The sequence below is a fragment of the Terrapene carolina genome, unplaced genomic scaffold (assembly GCF_002925995.2).
Source record: "Terrapene carolina triunguis isolate 2854851 unplaced genomic scaffold, T_m_triunguis-2.0 Scaffold88, whole genome shotgun sequence".
NCBI classification, from domain to species: domain Eukaryota; kingdom Metazoa; phylum Chordata; order Testudines; family Emydidae; genus Terrapene; species Terrapene triunguis.
In genome coordinates, this window is record NW_020664439.1 from 932124 (window position 1) to 946643 (window position 14520).

The 14520-nt window shown below is 46.7% G+C and overlaps 1 protein-coding gene across 2 annotated transcripts in view; it reads right to left on the reverse strand.

Moving 5' to 3' along the window:
- The window catches only part of ARMC8 (armadillo repeat containing 8), a 205189-nt gene that overhangs the window by 47925 nt on the left and 142744 nt on the right, over positions 1–14520 (reverse strand). For both annotated transcript variants that reach the window (XM_024218622.2, XM_024218621.2), the window contains 2 exons: positions 5698–5780; positions 5297–5435 (listed from right to left, as the gene is read on the reverse strand). In XM_024218622.2, coding sequence (XP_024074390.1) covers positions 5297–5435; positions 5698–5780 — 222 coding nt within the window. The remainder of the gene's footprint in view (positions 1–5296; positions 5436–5697; positions 5781–14520) is intronic.

Below are 14520 nucleotides of genomic sequence, written 5' to 3' on the forward strand. Positions count from 1 at the left end.
GCCTTTGAGAGGACAGCCTACGGGAGGCCTGGCCTCGAGATCAGTGGTCTGGCATCCTTGCCCCATTCCTGTGTGGGGAGGCCCAGAAGGCCTACCATAATCTGCCTGAAGAGGCTACGGCAGACTACCCGCAGCTGAAAGCAGAGATCCTGGCCAGATCTGGGGTAACGACAGCAGTGCGGGCCCAGCAGTATCATGGTTGGAGGTACCAGTAAGACAAAACCCCGCGGTCCCAATTGTATGACCTCATCCATCTCGCACGAAAGTGGTTGCAAACAGAGTCCCGGAGTCCGGAAGAGATACTAGCGGTTCTGGTCATCGACCGATACATGAGGGGACTACCAGCAGACCTTTGTGCCTGGGTAAGCCAGAACGAATCCTCCACCTTTGACGAGGTTGTCGCCCTGGTAGAGAGGCGAAGGACAGCGAGGGAGCTGACCCGACCAATTAAGGAAGAGGCACCCCAGGTTAAACTAGCAGCACCAAGCCCTAAAGTTCGAGTGACTGGGCCACCAGGAGGGCCCAGGTGGAAAAAGAGAGAGGCTGAAGGCCTATCAGAGGCCACAAAGAGTCGGAGCACTGAGGGAGAAGAGGATCGTGATGTTAGACTGCCCAAACCAAGAGACCGGGGAACGCCTAGGACTCCATACAGATGTTATGCCTGCGGGGAGTGGGGACACATAGCTGCACAGTGTCCCAATGCTGAGGAGCCTATGCAGTGTAACCTGGGGAACTGGGCAGATCCATGCTCCCTAATCCACCTTGTGGGGGGGTCTCACTAACCCCACATATGTATACCAGACCAGTGAAACTAAATGGGATAGGGACCACGGCACTGGTTGATTCGGGGAGTGCTATCATGCTTATCTAGGGAGGCTCGTGAAGCGTAGTCAGCTGCTGCAGGCTAAACGTATGGGGATAACATGTGTCCATGGGACAGTTAGTTACTACCCTACTATCCCAGTAAAAATCGAGATCCAAGAGAACACTACTGAGGTAGCAGCAGGTGTAGTCCCTAAACTCCCATACCCGGTGCTCATAGGGAGGGACTTCCCAGGGTTTGGAAACTTACTCCCAGTAGGGGGATTGGAGAAAGATGGGGACCCTAAAATTGGTGAGGCATCCACAGCAGACTGTCAACCCCCAATCTTCTCTGAAATATCCCCAGATTTGTTCTCCACTCCCAGACAGGGTAGAAAGACAAAAAGGGAAAGAAGGGCAGCTAAGGCCTTGGGAACCCAAATACTGACCCAAAGCCAGAGGGTCACTCTTGTAGGTAGGCAGACCCGCGCAGCTGAAAAGGAGGCCACGCAGGAGGGAGAAGCACCCGAGTCTGACCCCCACCCTAATTCTTCTGAACCAGTAGAGGCAACAGAGACTGGGCCCCTAGATCTTGGGCAGATTAGCCCCGGGAGAGGAAATTTTGGACGGGACCAGGCAGAAGACCCAAGGTATGACAACATTAGGAAGGAGGTGACTGAAATAGATGGGGTCCCTGTGGAAGGGAAAACCCAGGGACCAGGACCCTACTTCATAATGAAGAAGGATCTCTTATACCTGGTTGCACCAGTACAGGGGCAGAAGGTACAGCAGATCCTAGTACCTCAAAAACACCAGAACGCTGTATTAAGTCTTGCTCATAGTCATCTTTTTGGGGGGCATTTGGAGGTAGAGAAGACCCTGGCACGAGTCCTACGACGGTTCTTCTGGCCTAGAGTACATGAAGAAGTGCGGAGGTACTGTGCCTCCTGCCCGAGTGTCAGTTGCACAGTCCCCATCCCCACTTGAGGGCACCTTTAGTACCCCTTCCCATCATAGAGGTCCCCTTCGAGCGAATAGCCATGGACCTAGTGTGACCCTTGGAGAAGATGGCTCGGGGCCACCAATATATACTATTTGTTTTGGACTATGCTACTCGCTACCCAGAAGCCGTCCCCCTGCGGAACACGGCTTCTAAAACTATAGCCAAAGAGCTGGTGGGGATCTTTGCCCGAATGGGGCTACCGAAGGAGATATTAACCGACCAAGGAACCCCATTTATGTCGAAGCTAATGAAGGACCTCTGTACGCTGCTCCATATACATACCCTGAGAACTTCGGTCTACCATCCGCAGACTGATGGGTTGGTAGAAAGGTTTAACCGAACCGTCAAGGTTATGATAAGGAAGGTGGTAAGTCGGGATGGGAAGGATTGGGACACCCTACTACCCTACCTTATGTTCGCTATCCGGGAGGTACCTCAGGCCTCAACTGGGTTTTCCCCCTTCGAGTTATTATACGGGCGTCACCCCCGTGGCATACTAGATATCGCCAAAGAGATCTGGGAAGAGGAATCCAATGAGGGGAGAAATATAATAGAGCATGTAATGCAGATGCAAGACCGGATAGCCCGGGTTACCCCTATTGTACGGGAACATTTGGAAAAGGCACAGGAGGCCCAGCGAACCCATTACAATCGCCAGGCAAAAATGCGACAGTTCCAACAAGGGGATCGGGTTATGGTGTTGGGTACCCACGGCAGAAAGCAAGCTTCTGGCCCAATGGCAGGGGCCCTATGAGGTGGTTGAACCCGTGGGGGAAGTAACCTACAAGGTGCGGCAGCCAGGACGCAGAAAACAAGAACAGATTTATCACGTTAACCTTCTGAAACCCTGGCATGCACAAGAGGCATGCACAACGGTCCAAAAAGACCTAACCCAGGAAAACAAGCCTTCCAAACAGGTGAGAGTGTCTCCCGATTTAACACCAGACCAGAAGAATGAGGTGTCTGAGATGATCTTCCGGAACCAAGATGTGTTCTCGACAAAACCGGGTCGAACAACCGAGACATATCACCACATCGTCACGAACCCTGGGGCCAGAGTAACAATGAGGCCCTAACGGGTGCCAGCGGCAAAAAGGGAGGAAATAAAAGCAGAAGTAAAAAAAATGCTGGAGTTGGGGATCATCGAAGAATCCCACAGTCAGTGGTCCAGCCCAATCATGCTGGTGCCCAAACCTGATGGCACCACAAGATTTTGCAACGACTTCCGGCGACTAAACGAAGTACCCCAGTTCGACGCGTACCCCATACCTCGCATAGATGAGCTAGTGGACCGTCTGGGTAATGCCCGGTACTTGACTACCCTAGACTTGACAAAGGGGTACTGGCAGATTCCTCTTGCAGAAGACGCAAAGGAAAAGACTGCGTTCTCTACACCAGAGGGTCTTTTTCAATATACTGTCCTCCCTTTTGGACTACATGGGGCCCCAGCTACCTTCCAGCGCCTCATGGACAAGCTATTACGCCCGCGGAACAGTTATGCTGCTGCCTACTTGGACGATGTGGTCATTCATACCCCAGACTGGGAAACCCACCTGGAGAAGGTGGAGGCAGTCCTCGATACCTTCAGGCGAGCTGGCCTTACAGCAAACCCTGCCAAGTGCGCTGTGGGGTTTACAGAGGCCAAATATCTTGGCTACATTGTGGGAAAAGGTCTGGTAAAACCCCAAGTGAACAAGTTAGAGGCCATCCAAAATTGGCCCCGACCAAGTCGCAAGAAACAAGTCCGGGCATTCCTAGGTGTGGTGGGGTATTACCGACGATTTATCCCCCACTTTGCCACAAGGGCAAGCCCCCTGACAGACCTAGTGAAAGCCCGTGGACCTGATCTGGTGAGATGGTCTGACACAACAGAGGAAGCATTCACAGACCTACGGACTGCCCTCTGCAATAACCCCGTACTGATAGCCCCTGATTTCACCAAGGAGTTTATCCTGCAGACGGATGCATCGGAAGTAGGGTTGGGGGCCGTTCTATCACAGATGGTCGGGGAGGAGGAACACCCAATTCTATACCTCAGTCGGAAACTCCTTCCAAGGGAACAAAAATATGCAGTGGTGGAGAGAGAATGCCTCTCTGTAAAATGGGCCATGGAAACATTGCGCTACTACCTGCTCGGGCGCAGATTTGTCCTCGTGACTGACCATGCCCATCCCAGTTCCACTATAGACAGCTGCAGTCCATAGGGCCCTGGGCTGGAACCTGGAGTAGAGGGCGGGCCCGGGTTCCCCCCAAACCTCCCAATTGACCTGGACTGTGGGTTCTTCCAGAGGGGAAGGTCTCTGGGCTGTTCCCCAACCCACATGGTGAATCTCTGAGGCAAGAAAATCCGCCAATAAGCGCAGGACCCACCAAGATAGAGGAGGAACTTTGTCACATTATTTATTAGTAGTATTACAGAAGCGCCTAAGAGTGCTAGTCATGGGCAAGGACCCCATTGTGCTAGGTGCTGTACTCTGTTTCTTCAGGTAACATAATATCTTATTTGCTTTTTTGACCAAAGCTGTGCACTGAACAGGTTTTCATGCAGATGTCAGCTATTCAGTATAACAACATTAGATTCTATGCAATAAGCTTAGTCACCCTGCATACTTGAGGGCAAACGGGGAACTGCAGAAATAGGATGCACTCTGCACAGAGTGCCTGACAGCTTCCTCATTCTCTCTCTCACCTGTACCAGCTCATCTGCTCTTTTGTTCTATGATTAACTAGGCAAATCACAGGAACAAAATCTCTTAGCCTTGCTCACTGTTTCTGGTTGGTTTGCACATTCTCTCCTCCAGAAGCTGCCATTTTCCCATAGATAGAGCAGTATATACAGTACAATTAGTCTTCCTCTATCCTTTTTCACTAATTCACTACAACCCGTTCTTCACAACCACTCAAGTCATTCAATAAACTGCAGTGCATATGACAATGCAATACGCACTATTTTTCCTTCTAGTTTACGTTTAGGCAGCCTGATTTTAAAATCATAAGCCATGCTTCCCCTCTCCTCCATGGGGCTGGTGCTTCTGGGGCTGGACTTGGGGGTTGTGCCACAGGCAGCAGTGCACTGCACTGTCCCAAGAGGAACACAGAGAGATTTTGCATTAGGCTGAAGAGGAATGCCCTACCCACATCATGGCCCTGCCTCTTCATCCTGCTCCCTGGGAAAGTAAAGCAGGTGGAATGTAGGATCAATATCCCCTCCCCATGGCTGCAGCCTCAACCTCAGTTGCCGGTTATAGGCTGAGCAGGGGAGCAGAGGGGAGCCCTTTCCTATGTTCCTGAGTAAGGGGGCTAGGGGCAATCTGGCTCTCAGTGCCTGTCTTATTTTGTAATAGATTGTGTTACATTTCAAAAGAGAAAGTGCAGGCAACGACATTGTTTGCTGTTACTGGGCTTTTGCTGATTTGTAAGCCTCCAGAGAAGATCACACATATCAGATGTCAAGGTGATACCTATTAAGATTCTACAAAAAGACATTGTAACTGATGAACAGATCACATCCACTTCCAAGTGTATGATTCTTGCTATTTTTCGACTCACCTTCATTAAGGGTTTCCATACGGCATGATCCTGGAAACTTGTCCGTAGCTGCTGCACAGACCGGGACAAACTGTGCAAACATCTACAAAGAAAAATGAAATGAGGTCTGTGAAATGCTTTCATTGTTTCTTTCCATACAGATATAGCTAGGAATTTGGTGATAATTAATACAACACCAAGAAATATTTTACTACTATCTTTGATGAATTTTCGGAGACTAGAAACTGCTTTAGGTTAGTTTTAGTGTTTGACGGATACTACGATTTCTAGCAAATGAAGGACCAAAAAGAAAGCAGAGTTACACACTTTGAAAATTATTTTATTTAGACCAGGAAAGCTCATACCTGACTGCAGATAGCCGCACCTTGATACTAGACTCAGACAAGCCATTCACAATTCGGTCCATCATATTTTCAGTCTCAATGATCTGGAGAAAAAGGTTAATGGTGCGTAAATAACATAAGGTGGATAACTTTTGTATTACTTGTAAATGCTACTGTTTTACTGTGGTTTATAACATTATAAATTTTGCATATGAAAAGAGAATTTACCTTAGAAACAACAACCCTTATTTCCCCTTATGGAACCACTGAACTCATCAATTAGACAATAGCATCTACTCTCTTTGCCTGACTGTGGTTTTCTTCTGATGCTTTCTTGGTGATTCGTAAGGCCGTTGATGGAAAAACTGAGAAGTTCTGTAACGCTGTGCAGACTGTGGGTAGTAGAACTTACGTTTTGGCGCTGGTGTGCAATACCCAAGGAACAGAGTGTAGTTCTCGAATCCTTAAGGGTATGGAGGGAATTGTCCATTTTCTTTTTGAAAAGATGGGATTCATCAAAAGGGAAGTCTTCTATGATGTTTTGTACCACCCTGGGAAAACCAGAGGAATGGAGCCACGACTCCCTCCTCATGACGATGCCAGTGGTCACTGAGCATAATTAAGTATCTGCCACATCTGCTGCTGATCGGAGCGAGGTCTTTGCTACCAGCATCCCCTCCTCAATTATTGCCTGAAAGCAGGCCCAGTCCTGTTGTGGCAGTTTCTTGACAAAGTACTCCAATTTGCTCTAATTCAGAAAATCATATTTGGCAAGTAATGCCTGATAATTCAAAATCCTGAATTGAAAGCTGGCTGAAGAGAAGACTTTGCGGCCTAAAAGGTCTAGTCACTTGCCCTTCCTGTCAGATGGGTGGAGCATGGATGCTGTTGCCTTGCCTGTTCTGTCGCTGCCTGCACCACAAGTGAATTGGGAAGTGGGTGTGAGAACAGAAATTTAAACCCCTTGGCTAGTAAATAATATCTTTTTTTCTGCCCCCTTTGGGGTAAGTGTACATATGGCCAGTATATGGCTCGAGAATGGCACTGTTGAATGGAAGAGCAACTCTGGTTGGCTCTGATGAGTGAAGTATATCCAGCAGCTTATGCTCAGTGTCTTTGATCTCCTCCAGAGGAATGTGAAGCTCACCCGCCACTCTATGCAAGAGATCCTGGAACTGGCAGTAGTCATCAGAAGATGGGGGGATGCTGAAGCCACTGCTGCATCAGGAGAGGACAACAGGAATCTCAACTGTTCCAGCAATACCGTCCGAGCTGGACTGAGTGGCTAATCTCCCTTTACTGGTTCCAAGCTCAAAGGGGCCCGAGACAGTGAAATAGGTGAAGCCTCCCTAATGGAACAGGCAGGTTCCAATGGAGGGTATAGGGGCCAGGATCCCCATAGGGCCAGCATGATGGTTCCGGAAGGTACTGAGAAGGGCTCCAGTGGCTCTGTGGCTGCTGGAGTTGAGGATACTGCCATGATGTGGAAGGCCTCCATTGGTACTCATAGTGGTGGGAAGGGATGGATGGTCCCTGACCCTTTTCCGAGTCCTCCAAAGACGAAAACTCAGTTCCATCAGCTGCACTGTCAGAGCTAGTGGAAGTGTGTACGCTGCTGGAGCGAGAGGTGAGGAGTGCCTCAGATACTTCCCCAATCCTACTCCTAAAACTATCAAACTATTAAAAACTACAACAAAAAACAATAAAAATGGTAAAAACTGTAAAACTAACTACGTGCAATTGTAGCTTTTTTAAGTTTGTCACATGAAGAGGACACATAGGACAAGTCTACACTAGCACTTATGTCAGCAAAACTTTTGTCACTCAGGGGTGTGAAAGAAAACACACCTCTGAACAACATAAGTTTTGCTAGCATAAGCACTTGGGTGCATTGTGCTGTTGGAGGGAGATGCTCTCCCGCCAACACAGCTACCACCGCTCGTTGAGCTGTTTTTATTATGTCGACGGGAGAGCTTTCTCCCGTCGGCATAACACGGCTACACGAGTGCTCTTATAGCGGGACAGGTGTATTGGCACAGGTGTGCCACTGTAAGCTTGTAAGTGTAGACATGGCCTAATGGTTCTGACCCGGATCATGCAGCGGTGAGAAGGAAACGGAGAAGTGATCAGTCCGGCCCATCTTTTATCACCTCAGACGAAAGGATGAGACAAGCCAAGGGTGCAAGTGCAGACCAATGGACACTACTACTTGAAAAATCTCTGGCTCCGGATGCATGGTGAGCATGCATAAACCCTCAGTGGAATACAATAGGGACTATCACTCGAAGAAGCAGCAGGTAATGAGCACACGGGATTAGCAGAGAGCGAGCGCACAGGGTCTACAGGAAAGGCGGGGAGAGAGCAGTCACTAAGATGACATTCCCATTTTCACTTCAAGAAGCACCTTTTTCATACCCTCGAACGGACAAACACTCTTACTCCAAGACACATTCTTCTGTCTTCTTATTCTGTTCTCCCGCTCCTTTGAAGGTGACTCAGACCCCACTGACACCATACAACCCCTCTGAGACACCTAGCTCTCTTTTCTGAGATATCCAGCCACCATCCCATATGCTCTTTTCCATTGGATGCTGCCTCTACCGCCACCCCACAGTGCAATTCTCTCTGTTAGACAACCTTTTGCATGCATTCTCCTATGTGAGATACCCTGTCCCCACAAGCAGGTTCAATCCCTCAGTGGTACATCACCTTCTGCTGCTTCCACATGACACGTTCGCCCAGTTCTCCCTTTTGTCCCTCCTCAGCACCCCTGTCCCCCATGAAGATGAGATGGGGAGAAGTGAAATCTGTTCCCTGCCTGATCCTTTCCTGACCCACTGAACAGGAGAAGTAGGGAAGTGATAGCCTCTTATCTGGGACCAAGACAATGTTCTCAAATGAAATTTCCTGTGAGGAAAGCCTTGGTCACTGCATGCTTACAACCAAGTAGTAAAGCTTCTATTTCATTTGGGTATAATTTCATAACATTATATGGCATTCATGACTCAATGGTGTATGAAGCGAAAGAGGAAATGTAAAGACACTTCTACCAAATCTGTACAACAGTCTAACTGTAGGTTACAGTCCTGCAGAATACCACTTAGAACTAACATATAAATACAGAAAAGGACAGGTCTTAAGGCATCAATGTTAGACATATCAGCTGACAAGACAGAATACATACATACATAAATACTTTGCAATACTGCAGTGTTTTTCATCAGAGCATCTCAGAACATTTCACAAACAAAACAACCACTAATACCCTTGAGAGACACCATAGGTGAGTATTAGCATCCCCATTTCACCAATGGAGAAAGACACAGAATAGCTAAGTGATTTGGCCAAGGTGTACCAGCAATTCTGTGGCACAGCCAGAAATCAAAGTTAGTTTTTCTGAAGCCTAGTCCTGTGTTTTTAACACTAGACCCGTGGTTCTCAACCCGCAGCCCGCAGGCCACTTGCGGCCTAATCAGCACACAGCTGCAGCCCATGTGACATCCTAAGGGCCATACAGGTAGTATATATAGTGTGTGGATGCGGCCCACATAACACAGAGAGTTGCATACGTGGCCCACAATGGTAAATAGGTTGAGAACCGCTGCACTAGACTATGTTTCCTCATCTGAGTTTCTTCTGTTCCTTGACATTTTAATAAGACAACTACTAGTCACTGGCTTTCTAGATGCTACAAAGAAAATACATTGAATAAAAAGGTAAGTATCTTACATATACTTAAGAACAGAAATCTGTCCCTGTTTACAGATCATTTGAAGAGTAGCAAATGATCTGGGTACTTACATGGCCCCCATCACAGTAGTATGTATGCACCTCACAGACAATTAATTTATAATCAACTCTCCTAGGAGGTGGAGAATTATTTGATTTGCCCAAGGTTGCACAGGAATGTGTGCAAGAACTGGGAAATGAACAGAGATCTCCTGAATCTCTCTCCAGTGCTTTAACCACAAAACCAACCTTTCTCCCTCAGAGGGCAATGAATTTAAAGATACACACGCATCAAATTTTTAATCAGTTTTAAAACTATTACAATTTCTTCAATAAATTCACTGTGGAGATTATTGTATATTTCACTATTTCTATCCTCCAAAGTTGTTGTGAATTTGTTAGAAGTGTATCCCTTTCACAAGAGATATGCTTTAAGAATATTTTTGATTTAGTAAGGATGAAACCCTGCAAAAAACAGTTGGAAAGCACTCCCAAATTCCACCCCACTTTTTTTTGTAAACATAGTACATACCGCGGGGCATAATATTCTGAACAGATATTTCTAATATGATCCAAGTTTTGTAAGTCCTGTCAACCTATTGCAGTACATGAAAGCAGGGCTGTGTACTAAAATGTTTCTGAATACAGCTAACTTCTTCAAAATACATTCTGTTCTGCTACAGCTACTTTTTATTGGGAGAGCACAAAATAATTACATCTATTCAGTATTTTACAGCTACAAACATCTACTTTTCATCATTCTGTGGAGATGCTAATGACAAAATTATTTAGAAAAGTTAGGAAAACACACAAGTTACATATATAATATTTTTAAACATCATACGATTTGTAGATCAGTGTTCTATTGCAAATAAGACTACAAACTATGATACCACAAATATGAATCAACAATTTAAAAATAAATATTTTATTAGAAAATAAAAATTACACAGAAATAATGTTATAAAAAGACAGTTTATTTTTATGGTCACTTTTTAATGGTTAGTCTGCACTTTTCTGAGTTAAGATCTTAATATGTAGAGTCCCTTTGAATCATTATTGAATTGAAACATTTCTCCTGCTTCGTATGGGTTCTAGGAGACCATTACATAAGCCTGTAAAAATTCTGGAAAATAGCACCATGGTACAGAATCAGTTCACATTAAACAAATGTTGGAAGCAGTGGGAAAAAAAAAAACACTTAAATCTCACTAGGCAAACTTTTGTACTCATTTACATCAGTAAAACTCCATTTAAGTCAACTGGGTGCATTGGCCTGAGAGCAAAATTTCACACCATATATGGAAAGTGGCAGAATATAAGAGTTAAATAGGGAATTATTTACCACATCAATTTTTTAAAATAGTTTTTGAAGCATGGAGTTGCTAGAATAAATATAAATCAGTGGGTTTATTTAATATCAGTTTTCACATGAACCCTTTCTTTCTGTTAATAAGGTATTGCATGTTCAAATAAAATATCACACTGTTTGGACAAGTAAGAACAGTTAGGAATGAGGCGTAAGGATTCGTGTCAGGTGACAGATATTTGGGAAGTGATGCTGTATGGTTAATGGGCCTCCATTTTCCAGCAGTCACGTTAGTTTTAGTCAAAGAGGGAATGCACCTTTTAGAAGAGGTCAATGCAAATCAAATGATTTAAACTAGTTCAGGGAAGGAGATAAAATTATCCCGCAAACAAAAGATCCTCTTTTTCCCCTAAAAATTCATATCTTACTGTCGTATTTAAAAAATATTGACAGACTTTATTTTCAGTAGCCTCCATGAAAAACAAAGCACCTTACATTGTATGTAGTAAGTTATTACTAGTAAATTCAGCCTTGAAATGACAATTCTATCTCCAGCCTGGTGAGATTTCAAAGCTAAATCTTGCCTTAAGTGATTGGCATTTCTGTCCTGAAAATTTCTTTAGTTATATTAGAGCTATTTTGTAGCATGTTCAGGATTAATGTGTATTGTGATATGTCATTCTTGCTTTTTTATCCTATTTTATTCATAATAAAAATCCAATATTTATTTTCATAGCAATTCTATCGCCACATTTCACTCTTAGGTTACCATAAACATCTGTCGAGGTCTATCAGAACTAACAAGCTCCAAGTGGACTTAAATGCTTCATATGCACAGATGAGGAAAAGCCAAGTAGGAGAGAATACTCTGGTTATTATCACTAGTGATCACACTGATCTTACAATTGCCACTCATTGTTTTATATGCACTGCCATCTCCAGCGTGGTTTGCTTGGTAGAAGCTAGCCATGAATCTCCTTTCAAACATTACTGCTTCCTTATGTTTATTTCTGAGAAAAAGTTTGCATTATGCTACACTGCAAAACAAGAGAAAGTTACTCACCTTGTGCAGAAAAGATGGTACTTTGGGATGTGTCACTCTATGGGTGCACCACTGTTGGTGTATCTGCACCCCTAATCAGAGAATTTTGGTAGCAATGTCTGGTAGGCCCGCCTCAAGGCTACATAGCACTGTGCCGGCGAACCACCCTCAATTCCTTCTCTACTCAAAGAGAAGAGCCCCTTCTTGAGAACGCAGAAGTAAAGGGGAGAAGGGCGGGTTGTGGAGTATCCACAGACCGACGCATCTCAAAGAACCATCGTTACTCCACAAGTTGAGTAACTTCCTCTTCTTCTTTGAGTAGAGTCCCTATGGGTACTCCATCGTAGGTGACTTCACAGCAGTATCCCCCATGGAGCGCTGGCAGGTCGTCTTCGGGGGCCCTACTCCCCTGGCTAGAGCAGCCCCACGGCCCCGGCCGGAGCGCGGCCAGCCCCGCGGCCCCGCTCTCCCGGCCAGAGGGGGCAGCCCCGCTCTCCCGGCCGGAGCACGACAGCCCCGCAGCCCAGGCCGGGGCGCAGCAAGCCCCGCGGGCCTGCTCTCCCGGCCAGAGCGCCGGCCGGAGCACGGCAAGCCCCGCGGTCCCCCCTCCCCCAACCGGCAATCTAAGTGCCACCCCACGAATCGGGCCCCGCATTTGCTAAAGCCGGCCCTGAGTGCTGGGGCTTCTGTTATTGATGATAGTTCTTCAGAGCCGAAGTCTTGAGTAATCGCATAATATTCCACGAAAGCATGGCCAGAGGCCCAGGTTGCTGCCCTGCAGATTTCTGAGATGGGGACATCTTTAAAACACGCAGCCAAGGTATAAACACATCTTGTGGAGTGCTACAGGTTATACGCATGGTAAAAGTGGTTAATGCAACTAGAGACCCATTTGGAGAGTCTTTGAGTTGATATTGCAGAACCCTTGAATCTTTCTGCAAATTAAAGGAAGAGTTTAGGAGACTTCCTAAAGTCCTTAGTCCTGGCTAAATAAAATGCTAGGGGTCTCCTAACATCCAGCATATGTAGTACCACCTCCCTGTTGGCAGCATGTGACCTCCAGAAGAAGAAAGAGGAGCATCCATGTACCAGCAATGCAGATACAGGTGAGCAACCGTTTTCATGTTCTCTCCATAGGTACTAATGCAGAGAGTGGACTAGATGATACATCTGAGGGAAGGGAGCAGAAGGAGACTCTTCCGATTGGAAAGCATGAGATGCACTGTCCTAGGGATGGGGGTTCCATGACCACCACTCCGAAGAGAAAGAGGCGGGTGGTGGTGGTTGTGGACTCCCTCCTCAGAGGGACTGAGTCATCTATCTGCTGCCCTGACCGGGAAAACCGAGAGGTCTGCTGCTTGCCAGGAGCTAGGATTCACGATGTGACGGAGAGACTGCTGAGACTCATCAAGCCGTCGGATCGCTACCCCTTCCTACTTCTCCATGTTGGCACCAATGATACTGCCAAGAATGACCTTGAGCAGATCACTGCAGACTATGTGGCTCTGGGAAGAAGGATAAAGGAATGTGAGGCGCAAGTGGTGTTCTCGTCCATCCTCCCTGTGCAAGGAAAAGGCCCGGGTAGAGACCGTCAAATTGTGGAAGTCAACGAATGGCTACACAGGTGGTGTTGGAGAGAAGGCTTTGGATTCTTTGACCATGGGATGGTGTTCCAAGGAGGAGGAGGAGTGCTAGGCAGAGATGGGCTCAACCTAACGAAGAGAAGGAAGAACATCTTCGCAAGCAGGCTGGCTAACCTAGTGAAGAGGGCTTTAAACTAGGTTCACCAGGGGAAGGAGGCCAAAGCCCTGAGGTAAGTGGGGAAATGGGATACCGGGAGGAAGCAAGAGCAGGAGAGCCCGAGAGGGGAGGACTCCTGTCTCATACTAAGAAAGCGGGACGATCAGCGAGTTATCTTAAGTGTCAATACACAAATGCAAGAAGCCTGGGAAACAAGCAGGGAGAACTGGAAGTCCTGGCACAGTCACGGAACTATGATGTGATTGGAATAACAGAGACTTGGTGGGATAACTCACATGTCTGGAGTACATGGATATAAACTGTTCAGGAAGGACAGGCAGGGCAGAAAAGATGGGGGAGTTGCACTGTATGTAAGAACAGTATGACTGCTCAGAGCTCCGGTATGAAACTGCAGAAAAACCTGAGAGTCTCTGGATTAAGTTTAGAAGTGTGAGCAACAAGGGTGATGTCTGCTACAGACCACCAGAGGTGGACGAGGCTTTCTTCCGACAACTAACAGAAGTTACTAGATCACAGGCCCTGGTTCTCATGGGAGACTTCAACCACCCTGATATCTGCTGGGAGAGCAATACAGCGGTGCACAGACAATCCAGGAAGTTTTTGGAAAGTGTAGGGGACAATTTCCTGGTGCAAGTGCTGGAGGAACCAGTGTAAAGTGTAGGGGCAGAGTTCTTCTTGACCTGCTGCTCACAGGCCGGGAAGAATTAGTAGGGGAAGCAAAAGTGGATGGGAACTTGGGAGGCAGTGACCATGAGATGGTCGAGTTCAGGATCCTGACACAAGGAAGAAAGGAGAGCAGCAGTATATGGACCCTGGACTTCAGAAAAGCAGACTTTGACTCCCTCAGGGAACTGATGGGCAGGATCCCCTGGGAGAATAACATGAGGGGCAAAGGAGTCCAGGAGAGCTGGCTATGTTTTAAAGAATCCTTATTGAGGTTCCAGGAACAAACCATCCCGATGTGTAGAAAGACCAGTAAATATGGCAGGCGACCAGCTTGGGT